This window comes from Haliotis asinina, chromosome 3, assembly GCF_037392515.1.
Source record: "Haliotis asinina isolate JCU_RB_2024 chromosome 3, JCU_Hal_asi_v2, whole genome shotgun sequence".
NCBI classification, from domain to species: domain Eukaryota; kingdom Metazoa; phylum Mollusca; class Gastropoda; order Lepetellida; family Haliotidae; genus Haliotis; species Haliotis asinina.
The window spans coordinates 28225697-28246793 of NC_090282.1; the positions used below are offsets into that span (position 1 = coordinate 28225697).

Here is a 21097-nt window from a genome sequence, read left to right on the forward strand (position 1 = left end):
TAACATATAATCGATACCAAGAGTTTTGATCAAGTTGAGAGCTCTGATGCTGCATATTATTCATCCATTTTACAATACATATATTCCATGGTGAAACGTATGACTGATATAATTAACATGTTTTCCTATGTACACAGCTACAGTGGGATACTTTATGAACAACTGTGCCCTTATTGCCCCTATTGATATGCTTTGCTGCATAGCCATATGGTCCAATCCTGCTTTCAAATAGTCATTTAACCGTTGACAGATGTCTGTCAAGCGGATCCTTTGTATTAATACATAATGCTTACGAGTAATACGATCGGAGTCATTTTAATGGTAATTTGTGCCATTATTCTGCGATGACAGCTTGTTTTGACAGGCTTGTTGTGATGGTAGTTATGATAGCATATAATGGCGTATATGAGATTGAATATTGTATGGAGAAATATCATTAGCCGATATCTCAATAGAATGTCAACCTTTAGAACACTGCACAAAAACCACATCTTAGCTGGAAATACCGGATGTTGGAGGAGAAGCTAAAATAGTAATCCTTATCGTCACAGGACCATATTGTCTGAGTGAGTGAGTTTAGTCGTAGGCCGCACTCAGCAATAGTCCAGCTATATGGCGACGGTCTGTAAATAACCGAGTCTGGACCGGACAGTCCAGATCGGTCTGCGCAATTGGGAACCTATGACATGTGTCAACCAAATCAGTAACGCCCTGTTCCGTTAGTCGCCTCTTAAGACAAGCGTAGTCGCCTTTTATGGCAAGCATGGGTTGCTGAAGATGTGTCGGAGTCTGGGCAGAAGTGGTAATTATAGCAGAGAGTTTATCACTAGAAAAACTTAATATTCATATATAGTGGGCTCTATGAAGTGGGCTCTAACGTCTCGTTCAGTATTATCATACTTTCATAACAACATACAGAGAAGAAACGTATCACCCTTTGACGTCTGGAACACATGCTTGTCGTAAGAGGCGACTAACAGGATCAGGTGCTCAGACTAGTTGACTTGGATGACACATTACACCTTTCACAGTTGCATAAATCGATGCTCGTGGTGTTGATCACTTGATTGTTTGGTCCAGATTGATAGCGATAGTACTTACATAACCGACGAAATATGTTAAACAACAAATGGTGTATCATTCCTTGGATCGAATCACAAACCATGACCTCTCCAGCGACATTCTCGATCCACAAGTCCACGGAGGTCATCGGAAGGTATTAGAGCTAGAATTGCTTGAATATACGGGATGTACTACCGTGCTATCTCAAAAGTTCTGACCTTGCAGAAATATTTGAATCATTTGATCTACGTGTTCTGTATATTTGGATTTTGCTTTAGATTGATAGTTCCGTGGTTTTCATGCTGTTTCTGACTGCGTTATTCCTTCTCCATGTTCATTACGTTTAAATCTCTGCATTTATTGTAGTCAGTATATTGTCTGCATGTTGTGAAAATATATTAAGTTGGTCTTTGACGTCTAATATTGTTGTGCAACCCCAGAGCATAAGAAAAGCTAGATTTATGGATGTCAGCTTCTTTATTGTGGGTAACACAACGTTCCGGAGCGTAGGAGAGTCGGCGACATCCTGTTTTGCTCACGGAAAAGTAATCCAGTGTTTCAAGTGTTTGTAATTTGACGTCACACATAGCAATATCCAAAGGTATCCATGTTTGAACCTAGAAATACTGTGACTGACATCATACACTTAGGTTGAAGTACGTGACATACGAAGACATGTATCGGCAAGGTAACGAGAATGACCACCCAGTCCAGTATTTTTTTTCCCTCAAATGTCACAATGTTGCTGAGACAAATTGTAACCCGGATCTTCACTGATAAGAAAAAGATTCAGATGTGGCTTCTGTTTTCCCTCATGAAATAGACAAAGACTTGTCCACGGTTAAATGAGGGATCTTGATATCTTGTCATAATAAAATTAGTTTTATATCTTTAATTATAATACACAAATGAGTTGCCTTTATATGAACAACTGTGGAAAGGTTGGAAGACATCTAGGATTTGTCTGCACTGCTGGCATCTATATGAAGTGACTGCAGTATGGCAATATTTTTGTGTGAGCTGTAGGTGTAAATGTATGTCGCCGATTGCGCACGTTGTGGGAGTAGTGCAAACAAAATCAACTAAGACTCCAAACAAAAAAGCGATTAGTGATTTGTATTGTGTATTAGATTTCATCAATGCACGTTTCAAATTAACTGTTACTCTATATCAGCGGAATATACCACTGTATCAGTGTGTGCATTACTTTGTGGCAGACCAATTTTCCTCTGTGAACATGATGCTACCGGTTTTCCACAAATCAACATCCGATTCAGGCAGTTCCAATTAGAAAACGCAGACCGTTGGAGCCCGGAAGCCATTTTTATTGTGAATACATTATACAATGGAAATATACCGCAACTAGCACAGTTTACACTCCTGTTTTAGAGATTAAGTTCTATTGATGTTTTGCGCCAATATATGTGGGAAGTTCGTTAGTAAGGAACATTGCCTACACACGACCTATTTTGTATTGCTAATGATTCCTAATGGAATAACCGAGTTCAGTTATGGTCAAGCAGTTCACGTAATTGCAATACAACACCATAACATCCGTTTCTGATTTATGCATCTATTTTACGTTGTACAAATCTCATAATGACTGTGTGATGGAAATGTTTGATTTCAAGGAGAAAAACTTTCATAGCTGAAATTAGTTCAAGGATCCGGAGACGAACGTATTGCCCTGGACCAACTAAAGGCTCGGAAGCAGCGGGGTGGCTTTCCCATTTCTCATTTAGAGATGTTCATCACGAACTGTCTCTGGAAAAGTCTAACTGGAATAGTGATCAAGTAATTTGTATACCAAAACACTGGAATAAAGACCAGACATCGTATATGGCAACAACCTGGGTTTCGTATTGTGTGTACTATGTGATCGTTCAACACCGTGTAGACAAAACAGCAAAAACGTGTTGAATTAGTATCGTTTCTCTAAATGGATGAAGTAAAATTTGGGAGCAGTGAACTCAGTAGGTTTTGGATGATTTTCATCTTATATTTTTCTGTGTTGAAAATATATATTCAAAAGAAGACAGGACACCTTGTGTATTCTTGGCGCCAATCGTTTGTATATATTTGAATCTTCACGAAGTCTTCATGAAAACAATTATACGGCGAGGGTATAAATGTGTATTATATCTTCCCCCTGAGAAAAAAACCCCGTAAAAATGTTACATGGAAATTTGAATGTGAGAGAGAAACGTAAAATATAACACAGATTCTACATAATGCCTTTTCGTCACTTAAGATCCGAGCAATACGCTCAAGTTCTGAGACGTACAACAAACAATGATGATCCTCCAACACGGAAAAGAACAACAATGTTAATTTTGATTAAAAGGCGTATTCTGTGATGCATTTCTTTGTAATGCGTCAAAGTCCGTGTAATACATGAGTAAGAATTCGTCAGCTCTAGTCTCTAAGTTCCTTACGATCAAAACGCCTCCAAGCACCATACCGTGACCGAGTAGATGTGTACAAAAATGACCTCCGAAGTCAAAAACATCTTTACAGGACATGCCCGTAACAACAACAACTACAGCGCATTACTGGATATTATACCTGACAATTATTGTCAGCATCAACATTTCAGTATTGCAAAGCAAAAGTACTGTGCATTTCTGAAGTAATCTTTCTTCTAGCACTGTTTTATAGATATATATCTTGGTACGTCTTCTGGCTGCTAACGTATGCGTTTGAATTACTTTTACATGCAATTGCTTTTTTCACATTCCACCTACTGCTGAACTTAAGGGTACATTAAACTTTGCGACCAAAGGCTCTTTGCCATAACGTCTGTACGTAATTGGCAGTTCCGTGTGATTAATGATTTGGGAAAGAGATTATAAGAATTGTGACCTGTACAAGCGAACTGTGGCCTTCCGAGATAATGGTAAAACCCTCGTTATAGTTCTGGCCCTCTTAACTTTGAATACCTTATTAAATATTGACCACTAAAGTACCATTATCGGTGATTATTCCTACTTTCATGATACTGTGGAGGTATTTTACAAACACATTAATGCAATTTTGATTTTATTATTATTGTATGGTGCCTATATTTCTTTGGATTCAATTTATGTTTAATGCGATCTGGAACCAAATTAGGGGATTGTTAAACTGGGTACTTTGCTACATTTAACAAGCTAAGAGAACAATATGATCGTGAAATTTTGTAATGAATCAGTTCAGCAGTATTTGGGAAATGTGTTTTTTAGCTCAAAAGCAAAGTGTTTATACTTGTCCTTTGTAAGAGGGAGTCATGAGATTTGTACCTGTCCTTTGTAAGAGAGTGTCGTGAGATTCGTACTTGTCTTTTCTAAGAGTGTCATGAAATGTTTGTTTGAAATGCGCGATCATATACACCTCGCTGGTTTCACCAAAGTGGACCATGTTGAGGATCTGGATAACAACAGTTGAAAGCGATGTTAAATCATGTCACTACCCCAAACCCTCCTCGTGCAGAACAACATATTCCATACTTCATCCTGGTATGTTTGTAGACGTTCAAGTCGATGGATTGCAATGGCTCAGTACAGTAGTGCACTAGAAATAAGTGTTTGCTACTCTGATTTGAAACGACATCCGAACAAAACAGCGGTGCAAATTTTATGAATTATTCGTTGACAATCAGTGATGACACCAGATTTAAAAGGGTGCGCGATCATCCATGCGGTAAAGATGAAGGGAAATGATACATAATCCAGCTAAATACAAGCGATAAAATCATTTCCATAGTTGTACGAAATCTCTGAAACGAATTTATGAGTACGTATGTATCATAATCATGTGTTTGTGAATCAGTGTTTGGTAATATCTTAATGTGTGTGTGCATCTACTAGATGGGCATGGGAAAGGCAATAATTAATCATGCGTTGTCATTGGTTTGGTTGTCTGTAGTCCTGCCTACGATAATGAAGGTCTGCGTGTTTTGAAATATTCATATCTAAATAATGCATCTATTTTCATGTATTTATGTCCTGAGGAAATATCGTTAGTTACAAATTATTCTACGCATTATGTACTGTTCGAGATGGAAGACACTTAGGATATTTCCTTCAAAATTACTTCATCTTGGACAAACTATAACATCACCATATCATTAACACATCATCGGTCACAAATGGCCATTTCGATTGTCTTGTTGCTGTCGTTAGCATTGTCAGCTCCTTGCTATTAAACCTGGACCTTCGCCAACAGTACTCCTTGACCACTGTACTCCATTAGCCTCTCCCCTCTTATTCTCATGGGCTTTTCCTGTTGGCTGTGTGCAGCAATCCTACCGATAGAGAGAGTTATTGCTTATATCGAGCACACAGTGTGAATGCCTGAGTTTGGCTACATAGTGTGAGTGTGTGTGTGTGTGTGTGTGTGTGTGAGAGAGAGAGAGAGAGAGAGAGAGTGTGTGTGTGTGTGTGTGTGTGCGCGTGCCCCTAAATTTTATAAACATAAATGTGTCATGCATTTACTAATGTTTACACTGTAAGCCTTACCCTGACACGAACTGAAACATTTGTCTCCTGATATATTTCACCCAATCACAATACATGTAACACTAATTCAACAAGGCATCGCGGAATGCACTTACTCCATTATACACTTAAGTATACGCATGGCTGTCGTATCGTATGGGAAGACTATAACTTGCACGTTTGCCTAATCCAGCGTTGTTGACAGATAACTAACCATGTTTACGCTTTCCAGCATGGAAGTTCATGTACATCTGTAAACGATATGTCTGACAATACCATAAAACCTCGTGACATTCCCAAATATCTACGTTCAGCATGTGAGTGACAAGTATCGCAGAACACTCGTTCTCCGCGTTCAACGTACTAAAGGTGTATTTGTAGACCTGACCTGATTCTGTTGACCACGTTTCGAGAACGTGGTTAACGACAAGGCAGCTCTGATAATTACTCTGTTATACCTTCCACACATTGTCCTTATTATTGATTACTGTTTTGACATAGCCAATGTCATGGAAATAATCAAGACAGCTTTATTTATGTTTCTAGCGTCACAACACGTCATTCTGGATTTTTGCGTGTGATCTATGTACAGGTTCTGGAAGTTATGAGTGACAGTGATTTCACCTTGTTCCTACAATATATCAGTAATTTATCATGGGTAACAGCATTTTATGTCGAGGATAAGGAAAACTGGATTTTAAAAAGTCATACATCGTGGCATGGTTGTTTTGTGTGTTGACAAAAGATCATGTTTGGTTCGATTCTGGAACCCAGCGACCGGCGTAACACAGCCCTGGCGTAACACAGACCGGCGTAACACAGCAACTAGGCCAAAAGGAGGCCGCCTCCTTTCACCAAGATCTAAGTTGATCGTAAGTCACTAAGGTAACCTTACTCCAATGGTAAAGAATGGGAGTTAAGGTTAACCACAGTAAGCTTGTTCCGTGAAAGCAGCTCCAGGTCATCCTGTCCCTTGATCCACAAGGAGAGTCACTCATTATGATAATTAATGGCGGGTGAATCGATGTGTGTTGAAACAGCCAGTACCCTACTTCCCGGCTATGTTCTCGAGACACGTAAATTCATTTTACTTGTCCACAGAGAACAGCCTAGAATTCAACATGTTCTAGTACGTGTGATCTTTCCGTTAATAGTTAGTCAGATTACCCCGCAACAAGGTAGCAAGGCGTTACACAATTTAAAGGAACTACTTGACGTGTTAATTATTTAATTTACACTCTCTTTCATTCATGTGTGGACTGCCAACTCAAAGGTATCAAAACCCTCTCTGGAGATTGCTTCAAGCCTCGCTCCTTGTTAAACAGACCACCGTTAATGGTTATGATCATTCGAAGCATGTGTCTACCGACCTCTGTAACTGCTAACACATGTCAGCTTTCATGCGTTCATGAAGAGGATGTAGACTAACAACTATTCTCTGAAATGAACATATGTTACTATTGTAAAAACGTTCATAGTGAACAAAAATGATATAATGAAATGGAGCCGATTGAGCTGTATACAGTCTATTTCAAAAACATATATATATATATACACACTCACACACACATATATATATACGTACACATACATATACTAGTATATATATACACACATATGTATATATGCACACACACACACACACACACACACACACACACACACACACAGTTAATTATGATTAGTTGCGCCTCAACAGAAAACTCGTATTTGTGGATACACAAAGAACAATATACAGTTTGAAGGAAAACCGATCCCCAGCGGAAACCATAGCACTATGGAGTAACTACCAAATATATTCTTACAATATAATCATACAGCGACTTAGTCACTGCATCTGGTGATTCATCAATGAAATTATTTCAAATGATCATATTTGTGTTGAGAGATTTGAAGAATAATCATTTGTGCTCGAACTGTTACCGTAACATATCACTTTCTCTCTAAACCGTACACTTCGGGTTGGAATTGGCTTTCAGGAACTTATGCTAGTTGTAACATGCGACCAACGGGATCAGGTGGTCAGGCTTGCGTAGATCAATTCTTATGATGTTGGTCACTGGATTATTAAAGACGATGGAATAATGCTGAGCGTTGCGCTACAGAATAAGCACATTGAATACATCCCTATTCGTTTATTTACCGATCACTCATAGAGGATTGGTTTTGGTACTGAATAAATAATTAATAACAACGACTGGCTCAAGTTACACCGTCGGCATATTTTTCAAAGTTATCTTTGCCAGGGACATGTCTTATATTTCAATGAATATTTGCATATACCAAGTGAAAAACACACCGAGCCCAATCTGATACGTTTACCGTTAACACACTTTCAGGCGACTGCTATATAGATCCTGAATCAAATCATATCAAAGAAAACAAATACAAATATAAATTTCTGGCAGGTCTAGATTTCCACAATTCCAGGAAAATCTGAAAAGGCTCTGTGCTCCTTTACATGATATTTCATGATTATTTTTTAAGAGAGTTTGTTTCTGTGAAATGTGTTCGTTTCCAGATGTGGTGGTTTTGTTGTTGGAAACGCTGACACCTTTAGCAGTTGTTTTTGGTTTTTGCGTCCGTGGTCATGTTTCTTTTATTGGTAGAGTATTAGTGTCACGAACGCGAGGCATGCTGGAGCCAAATCCGCTCCTTGGAGACCAATTATACCGGGATGTTTTGGTCGGCGGAAAGCAATACGATACACTATGGGACAACAACTATTAATTACAATCATGTTGTAGAGATCAAAGTGAAGGTAGTATGAAATAAGCTTGAGGTACCTGAGACACGTCAAGCTTGTCGTAACACTGAAAGGTTTTTTGTGTTATCGCTGTTCCCATGTTCCACAGAACTATCCGCTAGCACCGCCTCGATTCTACATGAGTATTGTCTTGTCAGGACAAGTTATTCTCCCGTTCTTACACAAAGAGCCAGCTGGATATTGCGACTGCAGGTTACCACAGAATCCGACCTCTTTTCTCCCAAGTCGGCAAGCATACTGCTCGAGCCATCCAGAGGGCCACTTCATGGATGGATTGCGTCTCACTACGGGCACTCGTGTCTCTCTGAGGATTTAAAATTTAACAAAAAATCAGATGACCTCCGACTCGAAATGCTTCGCAGTACAATAAATCATGCTGTCTGGATTATAATTATTGATCTTTAATCTTCTTCAAGACGTGAGGACTGTGGATCTCACGTCACCAAATGCCCATGAAACTCATCCTCGAATAGTATCCGCCAACATCTCTTGTCCAGGTCGCTTGTCCTTGTGTGGCCATATTCAGAATATAATGAATAATCACATCTTCACTGTGGCTCCTGATGCGGACAAGGTAACTAGATCTAATCTGATCGGTTATGGCTTTATTCTAACGATAAATATCTAACCTGTTTATTTCTTTTTGAACCAATAGGACAACACAATTACTGGATACAGTTAGCTTATGAATATCCATTTAGAGTTCCTAATTTAGCCGCTGTGATGCCCTTCGTATTCCACAGTGATATTTGATATCAGAATTGATTTAGGAGGCATAGAAAATTATAGTAGTTTTCATGTCTGAACGGTTTTCTCATTAATATAGATTATCCATGAAGACTAGAGTCAGGGTGGGCAGTTTACACCTCAAGGGTCCCTGTGTGTTGCTTCTTCTGAGATATAGTCGACAACACTGAAACATGTTCTTCAGGTTGATTGTTATCTCTATGCGGGGCAATCAAAAAGGGTGTTTGCAATGTATACGTGTGTATTGAAGCCTGTGACTGACGCCTTGGTATTGACATAAGCGCGTAGACATCTGTAACAATTAGTCATGTGTCAAGAACAGCCAAGGTAGGTACGTTTGCCCACGTGTATTTCTTGAGGTTTCGACATCAGTTGGTTTTATCATTTCCCAGGGTGATTTGGGCACACCTGGTCTCTTGTCTTTTATTCACATATCCAAAGCCTATTTTGAGCTCGTGTATGGTTACTAATGTAAGAGTGTGTCTGTGGGTAGGTTCTCTGACCGTACGGAAACATACATTAAGAATAATCTTTAACTATAATAAAGAGTAGAAATACAGGTACAATATTGTGTGTCTAACAATCTGCATTAAAATATAAACAATGATTTAAAAGTGGTCATATATGTGCAATTCATTTTGTGCTCAAATGTCAGTATCATGCACTGTTCTTTTTTCTTTTGTGTACATTTCTAGGTACCGGACTATGATAAAGCTCTAGGTATTCTTGCAAAAGAAGACATTCCGCTTGGCGTTATTTGAATTAAAATAATTCACCCGGACTCTCATTCCTTGCCCTACTCTGCCTTGGAAAGGAAGCAATGTCTAAAAATCTAAATATATTATTTTCGATATGCGGCGTCCGGACAGGTTGCAGAGAAGCTAAACAATAGACAAGACGTACCTGATGCACAAAGGCTACTATGACACTTAAAAGAATCTGTTGTTTGTTTGTGACTGAGTAATGGTTTTACTCCGTTTGTAGCAATATGCTATTGGGGACACCAGCAATGGGTTTCACACATTGTATCCATGTGAGGAATCGGTGTCTTTCCCACCGCGCCCGTTATTTGTACCTTTGATTACTTTATTCCACTTCGACTTATCGCTGTCGATAGTATTTGAAAGACGTGAGAAAACAAAGGCAAGTAGCATACCCCTCAGAGTGCTGACCTTGGTATCTCAGAGCTGCTGTGCAATGTGTGGATCGCTTTGTGCAAACAATTATATAGTAACGTAGACAAATCCCTGCAAATTAAAAGCCGTACATGTATCACTTTCTGGCACAATACACGTAGATTCCTACTCCGACAACCCCGGCCTTCGTTACATTTTCAAAACCACAAAAGCATTTCGCTTCCTTTCTGCGATAGACAGCAGCTACAAAGTTGTAGATTGTTTCATGATATGGCATCCTCTTCTGCGCGCCACCCACCCCGCCCCAAATACACCTTTGTTCACGCCTTCGAGGTTTTCGTAAGACTTCCTTTCTTCTTGTTGTTCCCACCTCTAATTAATCCTTTACTCATTAGAAAAGACGACATTTAACGTCGAGTTGAGTTGTTCATTAAAAATAATACCAATGTATACCAAATAAATAAATAAATAAATAAATAAATAAATAAATAAATAAATAAAAAGAAAGTTTCACAATTTGATTAATACGTATTCATCATCAGTGATTCGGTTTATCAGATTCATTCTGAGCACCTCTTTAACATCTCCTGATATCACAAGAGATATAAACCAGCTGAAATACCGTGTACAGAGACGGAACAGCTGCTTTATTTCAACAATATTGGGTTAACCTCAACACGCTGGGCGTTGCTCCCTCAGCAAATAGTTAAAACCGCATCAGTTTCAAAAACATACACCTGTCCTGTGTTTACAGGTAGACCTGAATGAAAGCCGAAAAAGTCTCCAATTACAGAGTTATAGTTGAAAAGACACAGAAGGAAGCCCGTGGAAACGTGATGTTTTTGCAGTTTGGCCAGATGTTTTTTTCCCTGCATATGTTAATCTTAACTTTCTCTTGCTATCGGGCAATTTGTGAGTTATTTTCAGGCTTTGAAAAACACAGGAAGGTGATAAATAACAAATGCACATCTATGTGCCTGGAGCTAAAATCAGAGCTGTAACCGTGCGCTACACCTTTCATTTTGTCCGTGTCTTTTTCTTTACTAATGAAACAATTCAGAGATCAACTTGGTTCCAAGTTGAAAACTATGGCATGGTCTTCGGCAGACACAGTGATCCATATGGTCCTTTACACGAAACGTACACCATGTGCACATCGAAGGCGTTAATTGTGTTGGTGCCATGTATTAGATGCTTCACCATGTGCATACAGTCATTAGGTTCCATCGTAAAGTCTTCATTGTACCATTTGTCCACAGTTACCAGTTCTGAATCACGCAATGTGGAAACTGTACATGACGTTATGGGGCTGCTCCATTAGTTTATATTCCGGTGATGAAAGCATTGAGTAGTCACCTTGTGCACATGCCAAGAACATGATTTATGTCAATGTAACGCTACCCCTAGTATATTTCTACACTGTGTCACTGAGTGACTGAGTTACGATTTAAAGTCACATCGGCAATATTTCAGCCATATCGTCACTGAAACAAATTTTATATTCATGAAAAATACACATAATTTATAAATCCCTGTGAATGCAAGTATGTTAGTGACACCACTGAACACACGCTGAACAAGACACCGCTTGTCTTACTGTGGAGTACTGTGGATATATGGTAAAAGTTTCCCAAAGATTTGTAATGAAGATGTTATCAAGGATCATGCTTTTTATCTCCCACCAGACAATACAAAAGTTGAAACCACAGACTCTCAAATCTCTCTCAAATAAAAAACCCATAAAAATCGGAAAACTAACAAAAGTGTACATGTGCGTCATCGGTACGCATTTTGTTACTAAATCTAAGCAAGTTTGCAATTAATTTTTTCAGGCACTCGAAAATAGCATCAACTGTATCAACGTCCTTTATTTAATTTAAACGTTTTGTCTTTGAACTGGAAACCTGTATGGGACCCGTAGCTATGATGTCGATGTAGATGATTACGTCAGTCTGCATAACTGTATTGATTTCCGTTATAGGGAAACAATCAACGTTTCCTTAAGTTTTTATCCGCCTATCTTGCGATGGTAACCACTTTCTTCGGCTGATGTGATAAAAACCTTTTACTATTAACGTTCGTCGATTTTATGCAAACGTGCCAGGAAATCTCAAACAGTCAAGGATCATTTTTATACATTTAGTAATTTTTTGCAAGTAGCATGTCGATGCATTGTCAACAGGACTCCTGTGTAGAATTTACATCAGGTTTTCATGCAGATTTACAAGGCATGGTATTAGCAGCCTGTCGTTTATCATTTTTAGTCTGGCTTAATTGATCGGTTATTGATTTCTGTTTTCCTTACCGTATTTTGATCTTTTGGGTGGGAAGTAAAACTGATAAATCACAAGAAGTAGGTGCCTTGTTAAGGCTGTCTTGATCGTTGAGGTCGGTAGTGATTGTCGAAGATAGTCCCACTCCCCTGAAGCAAAATGCCATCGGTGAAGTCTATGGTGTTCGAGTGCCAAAGCGTTTGAAGTTTGAGGGCTACTTTATCGCCGTATATCAAGACGATAAATAGCATTACGTGAGCAAGAAACACCATCGATCAACTATTAGTACAAACCCCGTCCGCCGTTTTATTTCTGTGTTTCCCCATGGATGAAACATACAACGAACTCTTGTTGGATAATTTACACATTGTTGGAAGTTTTTTCAGCGTCCTGACTAATGAGTGTTATGTTTCACTCAAATGGGTCTTATTTCCAAATGGGTTCTCATGGAGATTCGTACATTTGCCACGCTGAGAACGACGGACTGGGTCACTAAACGCAACCTTTCAAAGACATATTTCTGTGCTCCTTCAATGGTTCATTGAAGTGTTTGTTAAGAATATCGATCACATGGTATGTTTACTTCAACGGTCATTAGTGTCTGAATAGATTTCAAACAGGGATTCTTCGTCAGTTCTGGTCCCTTCAATCAAACGTGGTACTTTATTCACCGTTTGTTTTACTCTGACACTTGGGGAACAGCTGTTTCAAAGATTAACCTACATTGCCTTTAATCATGCTTTGGACTGAATACGCTCTGATTCAAAGGATTCTTGGTTACATATAACCTAGATTTCTGTGATGAGAATATTACCACTGGCCCTTGATGATATTGCAAGACTGAGCGCACTTCCTCTGCGTAATGTAAATATAGCTCCGTCACATTGGTATACGTTATTCATGATAAGTAGAGCTGATAAATCTGTTGAGAAACATTTTGTAACTACCAGTTGCTAGGACCATCTTATAACGTGTGTCCTATCACAGAGGCAGTGGGGGTGTATGATCGATCCCAAAGATTTTACGTGTTCCTACCTTGAATCTCGGTACTATGGTGGCAAACAAGGACTGTTTGGTTCTGAACAAATTCAGAGCTTACCAACGAGCAGGCGCAAGATGTTGCGATTTAAGACTGGGTCCTAACTGCATTACCACGTTTAGTCATGTTTCTGACTGTTATCTGTGCAAACTGGAGTATCAGGGAATTTGGTCAATTAACATTCGGTGTATTTTACTCAAGTACCAACAACCATACATTCACATCTATGGTCGCGGCTGGTGACGAGACTAAAAACCCAGTTCATCTCACTTTACCTTGCAGCAACTATGTAAGAATTCCCCTAGCCCTAACTGTATCCCGCGATAATTTCTTCTTTCCTAATACATGCTGATTGCTTTCATTATAGTAAAACTTTATTTCTTCTTCAGGTGTCCTGAGATCAAGGGGGAGATAACCCCAATGTAAGTATGAGCGAGGACCCCGCTTCCGCAGACAACGATGAGGCGATGGACGGCGTGAACGCGTCATATTTATATCTGCTCCAGCACGAAGTCAACATGGCCGCCATGACGACCCGAGTACTACGAGACAACGGAAGTACAGATCCCGGAAGTGACAACATTACCCAACTCATCATGACAACGGTGGGAACGCCACCAACATTTGACGATGTTAGCATGACAAAGACAATTGTTTTTGGGGCCATGTTTGTCATGTCCCTCGTCGGAAATGTGGCCACGTTGATTCAGATGTACCGAATGAGACGACGAAAATCAACAATTAACACATTAATCGTGAACCTTGCGATTGCGGATTTATTTGTGACGTTCTTCTGTATAGCTGGGGAGGCTGTTTGGGCAGCAACCGTGCAATGGTACGCTGGCAATGTGATGTGCAAATTTGTTAAATACATGCAGGTGTTTGGACTCTACCTCTCCACCTACATAACTGTTGCCATAGGTCTTGATAGGTGTGTGGCCATCCTGGATCCCATGAGAAGGAACGGGGCTACCGTCAGAGTAAGGGTAATGATTCTTCTGGCATGGATGTTCAGTGCCTTGTTCAGCGTGCCTCAGGTAAGAGTATATTGAACGACGGAATGTTATTACACCCACGGATATTTTCACTGTTATATTTTTTTGCAAGAGCAGACGTGCACAAATGTTCCAGCATATGCATCAAACTCTAAATATTCCTCTGCTTTGTGTGCGTGTTTGTGTGGTTTCTTGTTTTGTGACTGTATGTATATACGAGAGCATGTTTGTTGACCATGTGAATGTCTTCACTACTCCAATACATACCCCCATTCGAATTTCGGTCAAAACAACCCAGCTTGTCTCCGTTTACCCAACTTGAGCTGTATCCATTTTCATTCATAATTCATTACAAATGTGTTTTAAAGAACATGTTCTTAATATTTCAAACATGAAAATATGCAGTGAATATGTGCAATTACCGACCGTTTGCACGGATGTCTGTCGATCTCTCGCTACATCAACACAGTAACCAAATAAGTATATATAACAATATAGAGCGTTGAAGAAGGAAGGACATTATATAAAGTGACAATAAAATCGAGACTTATTTACATCCATTCTGTCTCTGCATACCATACAAACAGACACCTGGTCACTCAGTCATGACATCTCGAGTGAAACTACAATCAACATTATATTGTGTTCAGTTACTCAACAATACCTTTATATGGCTCTTGAATATAATGTTGCAGTTGACTGAAACCAACTTGTACTTTCATCGTTTAAACCATTAATACATACGGGTATATTGTCTTATGACGACATGTTGTTTTGTATTAGAAAGTAAAGTTTATAAAACAATAAAAACATTGACCCAGATGTAGTCATGTCACGTCCAGTTTTCTGCGTCATGTATACAAAAAAAAATAAACCAGTTTTGCATTGTCTGCAGAAAGTACGTCAGTGCCGCTTTTATCAACGTAAACATGTTATCTAATAACAACGACGGCACTAAAAGCTAGCAGTAAACAGGGTAACAATGTTTCCTGTTATATTATCAGTGCAACGACAAGGCACGGCAAGGGATGCTTCATTTTATCAACACATCTGGTCTTAAAAGTGTTGCCTAATCACTACATTTCGTTCATGTAAACCGTTCTCAACAGTATATAATAGCTGTCTGAAGGCAGTTTGGGACTAGGTCACCTTGAGGAATATTTTGCACGCGCATGTGACAACTTACTCGGATAAACAGGAACATCAAACCCTAGTGCGCCGAAGGCACGGTTCCCTGAGACTCAATCACATTTTCTAACCGCGAAATTACCCGTCTCTGTTGTAGGTTTTCGCTGCCAATAACACGCCAGAAACATCTTGTTTGTGCTTTTTCCCCGCTGCGCTGGTGGCATTCGTCTCTCTGGAAGCCAACACGTATGCTTAAACTTGATGAGGACATTTGTAGTTTCGACACTTCTGGCATTGCAACTATTTTACATTACAGATACGGTTGGTAAATGTTTAAATGAATGTTACTCGTCCTTTGGCAGAAAGAGACTATTTGTGGCAGGCATTTCTAGTTTCTACAAACAAGACTTTAGTTCATGCCTGAAGTTCACACAAACCAGCAATGCTCGGATCTTGGTACGAGATAATGACGAAATCTTCCTTAGCTTCAGTTTGCGTACATATCTAAAATCTATGTGTTTTTCTAAACATCCCAAATTATTCCCCAGAGTCCATATTCTACAGATTGGAAAATTATTGCATCTCACTTGTCAGTCAAAGGTATCAGATCCCAAGAACTACGCCCGAGAACATCAGATTTGACGGGTTAATTTGTTAATTTTTGGGTTAATACATAGTGTCGCGTGTTTATGGTGTAATGGCCAAAGGTATCATTTTCACTCCTTTTGTATTGTCTCATCCATTGGTATCTCGTACTCTTGTGTCATTTTTGTATCAGAATTATCATTCCAAATTCGTTCCCATTCCTCCACTGAATTGTTTATGGTTTATAAAGTTTCTGTCAAAGAGAGGTAAATGTCGGAATAGTTTACATATACATCTAACGGAATTTTGTATGTGTCCCTTTCGCAAAGGGAAACCATTTACAGCGAACATGTGATCGTCCTCAAAATCCAGGGCGCCACGATTTTATTTTTGCTGTCATCTGAATTTACAGTAATTGCTAATGCTTGCTTCCTTTTAAATTCCCAAATGGTTTAACAACAGCCCCAAAATTGGATAGGAGGCTGGAAGAATAGCATGATAAGTGTAGTTATATCCAACAATGTAATTCATTAGAGACAAAATGAATTCCATATTATACATTGGATTCCCCACCGCCGAGAACCTGGCACTGCATTACAGGACGCCAGACTTGATGAATAGGGTATTTCGGGGTCTACTTTCATGACCCAAATGCGGATGCAGGAGCTTTATTGCATGATGCAGGGCATAAGTGTAGTTAAAACCTATTCAGTGCTTTTGGCTCCTGAACCATATATGATGAATGTGTCTGGACAAATGGTATTCCAGGGCCATATGTATTCTAACAGTGTTGAGACGACTTGCTCATTTCCTCTGTGACATATGCTTGAATCTATTCCCAAATTGTGAACGTAACTTTAAATATATCACGCAACTGTAATTGACTGGTAGCACAACAGTTTACCAGAACGTTGATAAACTGCGATGTTCAACTGTGAACACCCACAGGGAGGATCCGGGTGTTCAGTAACCAATACCTGTCGTAAGAGGCGACTGACGGGATCGACTGGTGAGGCACACCGACTTGGTTGATGCATGTAATCGTATCCCGGTGGGGTGGGGGTGGGGTGGGGGTGGGGTGGGGGAGGAGGAGGAAACCGCTGCCTTAATGCATTGGCTTAATGTACATAAAGATTACCATGACCGTTGAAATTAGATCTATATCTGTCACACGTGATAAGGAAGTACCCAAGGATATGCGGAATGCCTTGTCTCATTGATACAGAAGGTTTAATAGTACTTCTTTGCTACAAATAATCCCAGATAGTGGCATGTGTCTCATTAAATATAGATGGCGCGAATTTCTTTCTGAAACAAATAATAGCCACTACACATATTCATCTTTGACTTTATCATGTTAATCAGCACATCGTCAATATGAAGCAAAAATCTCAAGAAAAATGTAAATGATATGACTCTTTTTCATCAGTTAGTATATACTGACGTGAAAACGTCTAATTTTAATTTTAATATGAGGATGTTCTTAAGAAGTCCTGTCAAGGTGAGATGACTTCGTGAATTAAAGAAATCACTTCTTGTTAGAAATCTCATTAAATGCGCATTTTCACGACTGCCATTAAAGTAAGCAATGTTTTTACAGGTTCTTCGATTACATTTTGAAACACCACAAAACGGTATCAAACCGATGCAAGGAAAAGTTTCATTTTCGCCGTATGGTTAATTAAAATCTAATTTTGTTCAAGATAAAGTATTAAGGTCTCTAGCTGCAGTCTTTTTGGATGCAACTCGAAGCCCTGATGAGGAAACGACCACATCAAGAATGACAGATATTTATGGTATTTATGTTTTTCAAAGATGTTTCTAGACTTAAATTTGCACGATGATCTGTTTGCATCAGCCCACATTGAGCCATGGTATATGCCATTTGCAATAGTTAATTTAAAGTGCCAGTGTAGTTGATTTGACGTCGCATTCTATGAAGACATTCCATTCCGCCTTTTTCAGACACGTGTAGTAGTTTTAGTAACCATCGGTGACCTTGACCTTGAGGTATCTTTGAGTAGCTATTGCTAGTCGGTGTCTGCTTACTCTTTCTTCCTCAAAAAAGAACAAAGATAACGCATTTGTATCACAGTACGCAGCAGATAACATTCAGTGTCAGTACTTGTTTTTGGAAAACGTGGATGTTATTTATATTATGCATAACAACACTTGGTATCACCGTTTTCTTCATGGCAAGAACAACTGGAATATCCTAAATCAAAGCTTTGTTCGATAGAGATCCTACACCGTGAAGATCTGATGCATGCCCGATGAGATTTGAGACAATCAAACCATGAAGACAAAATGCCATTTAGAACGTCTTCAAATGCGAAACATGTAACAGTTACATTTGGAATCACTCTCTCTCAGGGCAGATTCTAGTACTTTGGGTTGAGTCCTGTCTGGGATTCGAACCCACACTCTCCAACCAGCCAGCTAATCGCCAGCACGCATAGTCAGCCGTTTAACCCACTCAGCCACTTCCACAAAAATGGAAGTCAGGCAGTTGATATTCTAGACCACCGACTTCAATCCGGTCATAAGAATATTACTTTTAATGGTGTTTGTTAATCTACAGTGATTAGGATTCGATGAGACTGTGTCCCAAACTTAGAGTGGGCGAAAGAGTGAATTTTGTTTTACGCCACACTCAGCAACATCCCAGCTATATGGCGGCGGTCTGTACATAATCGAGTCTGGATCAGACAATCCAGTGATCAACAACATGATCGATCTGAGCATTTGGGAACCGATGACGTGTCAACCAAGTCAGCGAGTCTGTCCACCCGATCCCGTTAGTCGCCTCGTACGACAAGCATAGTCGCCTCCATGGCAAGCATGTGTTGCTGAGGGCCTATTCTACCCCTGACTTTCACGGGTCCTCAACGTTAGAACTACATGATGTACAGTCATCTATTCCTATATGGTATCCAGTTGACGTTGTAACCATAAATAGACTCGTAAATGTAACATTGATGTTGATACATTCACTGGTTATACGATGTAAACTTTTCACATCAGTGCAATGGTAGTTTTATTGGATTTGAAATGGCTGTTTCGTTGCGTGTTTGCAGACTGAAGTATAGGCCCTGTCAATCTATTCCGCATTGTTCGCGACATCAAGTCGGCCCGAGATCCTCCTCAGCCCAAGGGGGTAACTTGTCATAATGTGGCGCTCATGTAGGCTACACTCGCAGAAGCGCGAACGATAAATCTAAAGCTACAAAAAACAATCACATACTTTGTCAAGAGCACGTCAAATGGTAGCCCGCCGTACGACCAGGAGACATAGTTGTATCTTTGGTTTTGTCACATCAGTCACTTCTAAATGTCATTTCGAAGGAAAGACATCTCAGTATATTGACGTTGGTACATTCTCACAGATTTTCACGTATCATGTCAAACGCTGGATGAGTTATGGAGCTACTTGACAGACTTGTGGGTGGGTGCGTTTAGCAACATTCCAGCAATATCATTGCTGAGGACACAAGAAATTGGATTGTACCCATGTTGGGAATCGAACCCTGGTCTTCCGCGCAATGAGCGAACGCCTTAACCATCGGGCTACCCCACTTGTATGCAGTTATGCTTATTATGTCTGTGCTTTTCCAGCTGAGTAATTGACAATATCGATAGTTCGCTAATATACACACTGTTGTTATGACCATGATGATGGCCAATATATATACTGCTGACTTTCAGACAAGTATATCGATGACGGTAGTGACCTCTAGACGGACGAACCACAGGGCGGATGACTAGGATGGCCATTGTCGATCTCATTGTACCGACAATTATGTTTGTTTCCTTTCTCGTTTACGGCCAGTTATATCACGCCTGTGTGCAAACATTCGAGTCTACACCAGCCAGACCACCCGATCCTGCTAGTCGCTTCTTACACGCATGGGTTGCCGAAGACCAACTGTGACCTGGATCTTCAGGGCTTCTATGATGGTCACTAAGCGGCCACTTTCATTGTTTATGTTATTCCATTTATCACATGTTCTTATATGAAACTAAGGACTGGAAAGTGAACGGGTGTTTGAGCTGAATTCAATTAATGCATTAACATTTACCATCTCTTCAATACATGTATCGCAAGTTAGGCAGCATCAATTCCGCATCATGTAAAACATACAAAAAGTGTAATACGATCTATTTTTCGGTTTAAATCATATTTTTAGCATATGGTTAAGATCTTTATCGATTCCTTCATTAACGGGATCAAAAACTTTGCTCAGTCCGTAATCTTGTACCAAACGCAATCTTTATGCGCCTCTGTGGCCATTAGGTGAAAATAAACTATCTACAAGTTCCGTTGCAGGCGTGGTAAATTTGACTTAAGTCATAGTATGGCACATTGATGCTCTTACATCAAAGCAAATGGGTATCTTGAATCAGCATCTCCCGAAGATCACTGCTTATCATCTGCAGTGTGTGGTCGATAAACCTTCTCATTAAGGAAGCTCTAAGTTTTAATCCATTAAACTGCCTTCCGATTAATGTTGCTGATGCTATATGTTATGAATACACATGGCCGCGGCTTATGCTTCTCATTGTCAGAAACTAATCCATATGTGTTGATGAGGCTTAAATAGATCAGAGTAATGGTGTGGTTTAATACTCAGCTTTAATATTACATGAGCCATTGCATGATTCGTATAGAACACCTTCCATGCTATCCATGACAACAGTTGAGTCTGTCAGTAGTCTGTCTCTTGTGGCAAGAAAAAAAAAACAGTTGTGTGATTGCCGATAGGATAACGCGCGTTTGTGTGTTGTGTCTTCTGAGTGGAAGTTGACCCATCTTTGTTTGTCCATCTAATGCTGAGCGCCAGGCAGGGTAACAATAAGTAGGAACCTTCCATATTTCTACCACTAATATCC

General features: G+C 39.6%; 1 protein-coding gene across 2 annotated transcripts in view; it reads left to right on the plus strand.

Annotated features, from left to right (window-relative positions):
* LOC137276712 (gonadotropin-releasing hormone receptor-like) overlaps window positions 1-21097 on the plus strand; it is a 91450-nt gene that overhangs the window by 24554 nt on the left and 45799 nt on the right. For both annotated transcript variants that reach the window (XM_067808340.1, XM_067808341.1), the window contains exon 2: window positions 13889-14536. In XM_067808340.1, coding sequence (XP_067664441.1) covers window positions 13928-14536 — 609 coding nt within the window. In that variant the 5' untranslated portion in view covers window positions 13889-13927. The remainder of the gene's footprint in view (window positions 1-13888; window positions 14537-21097) is intronic.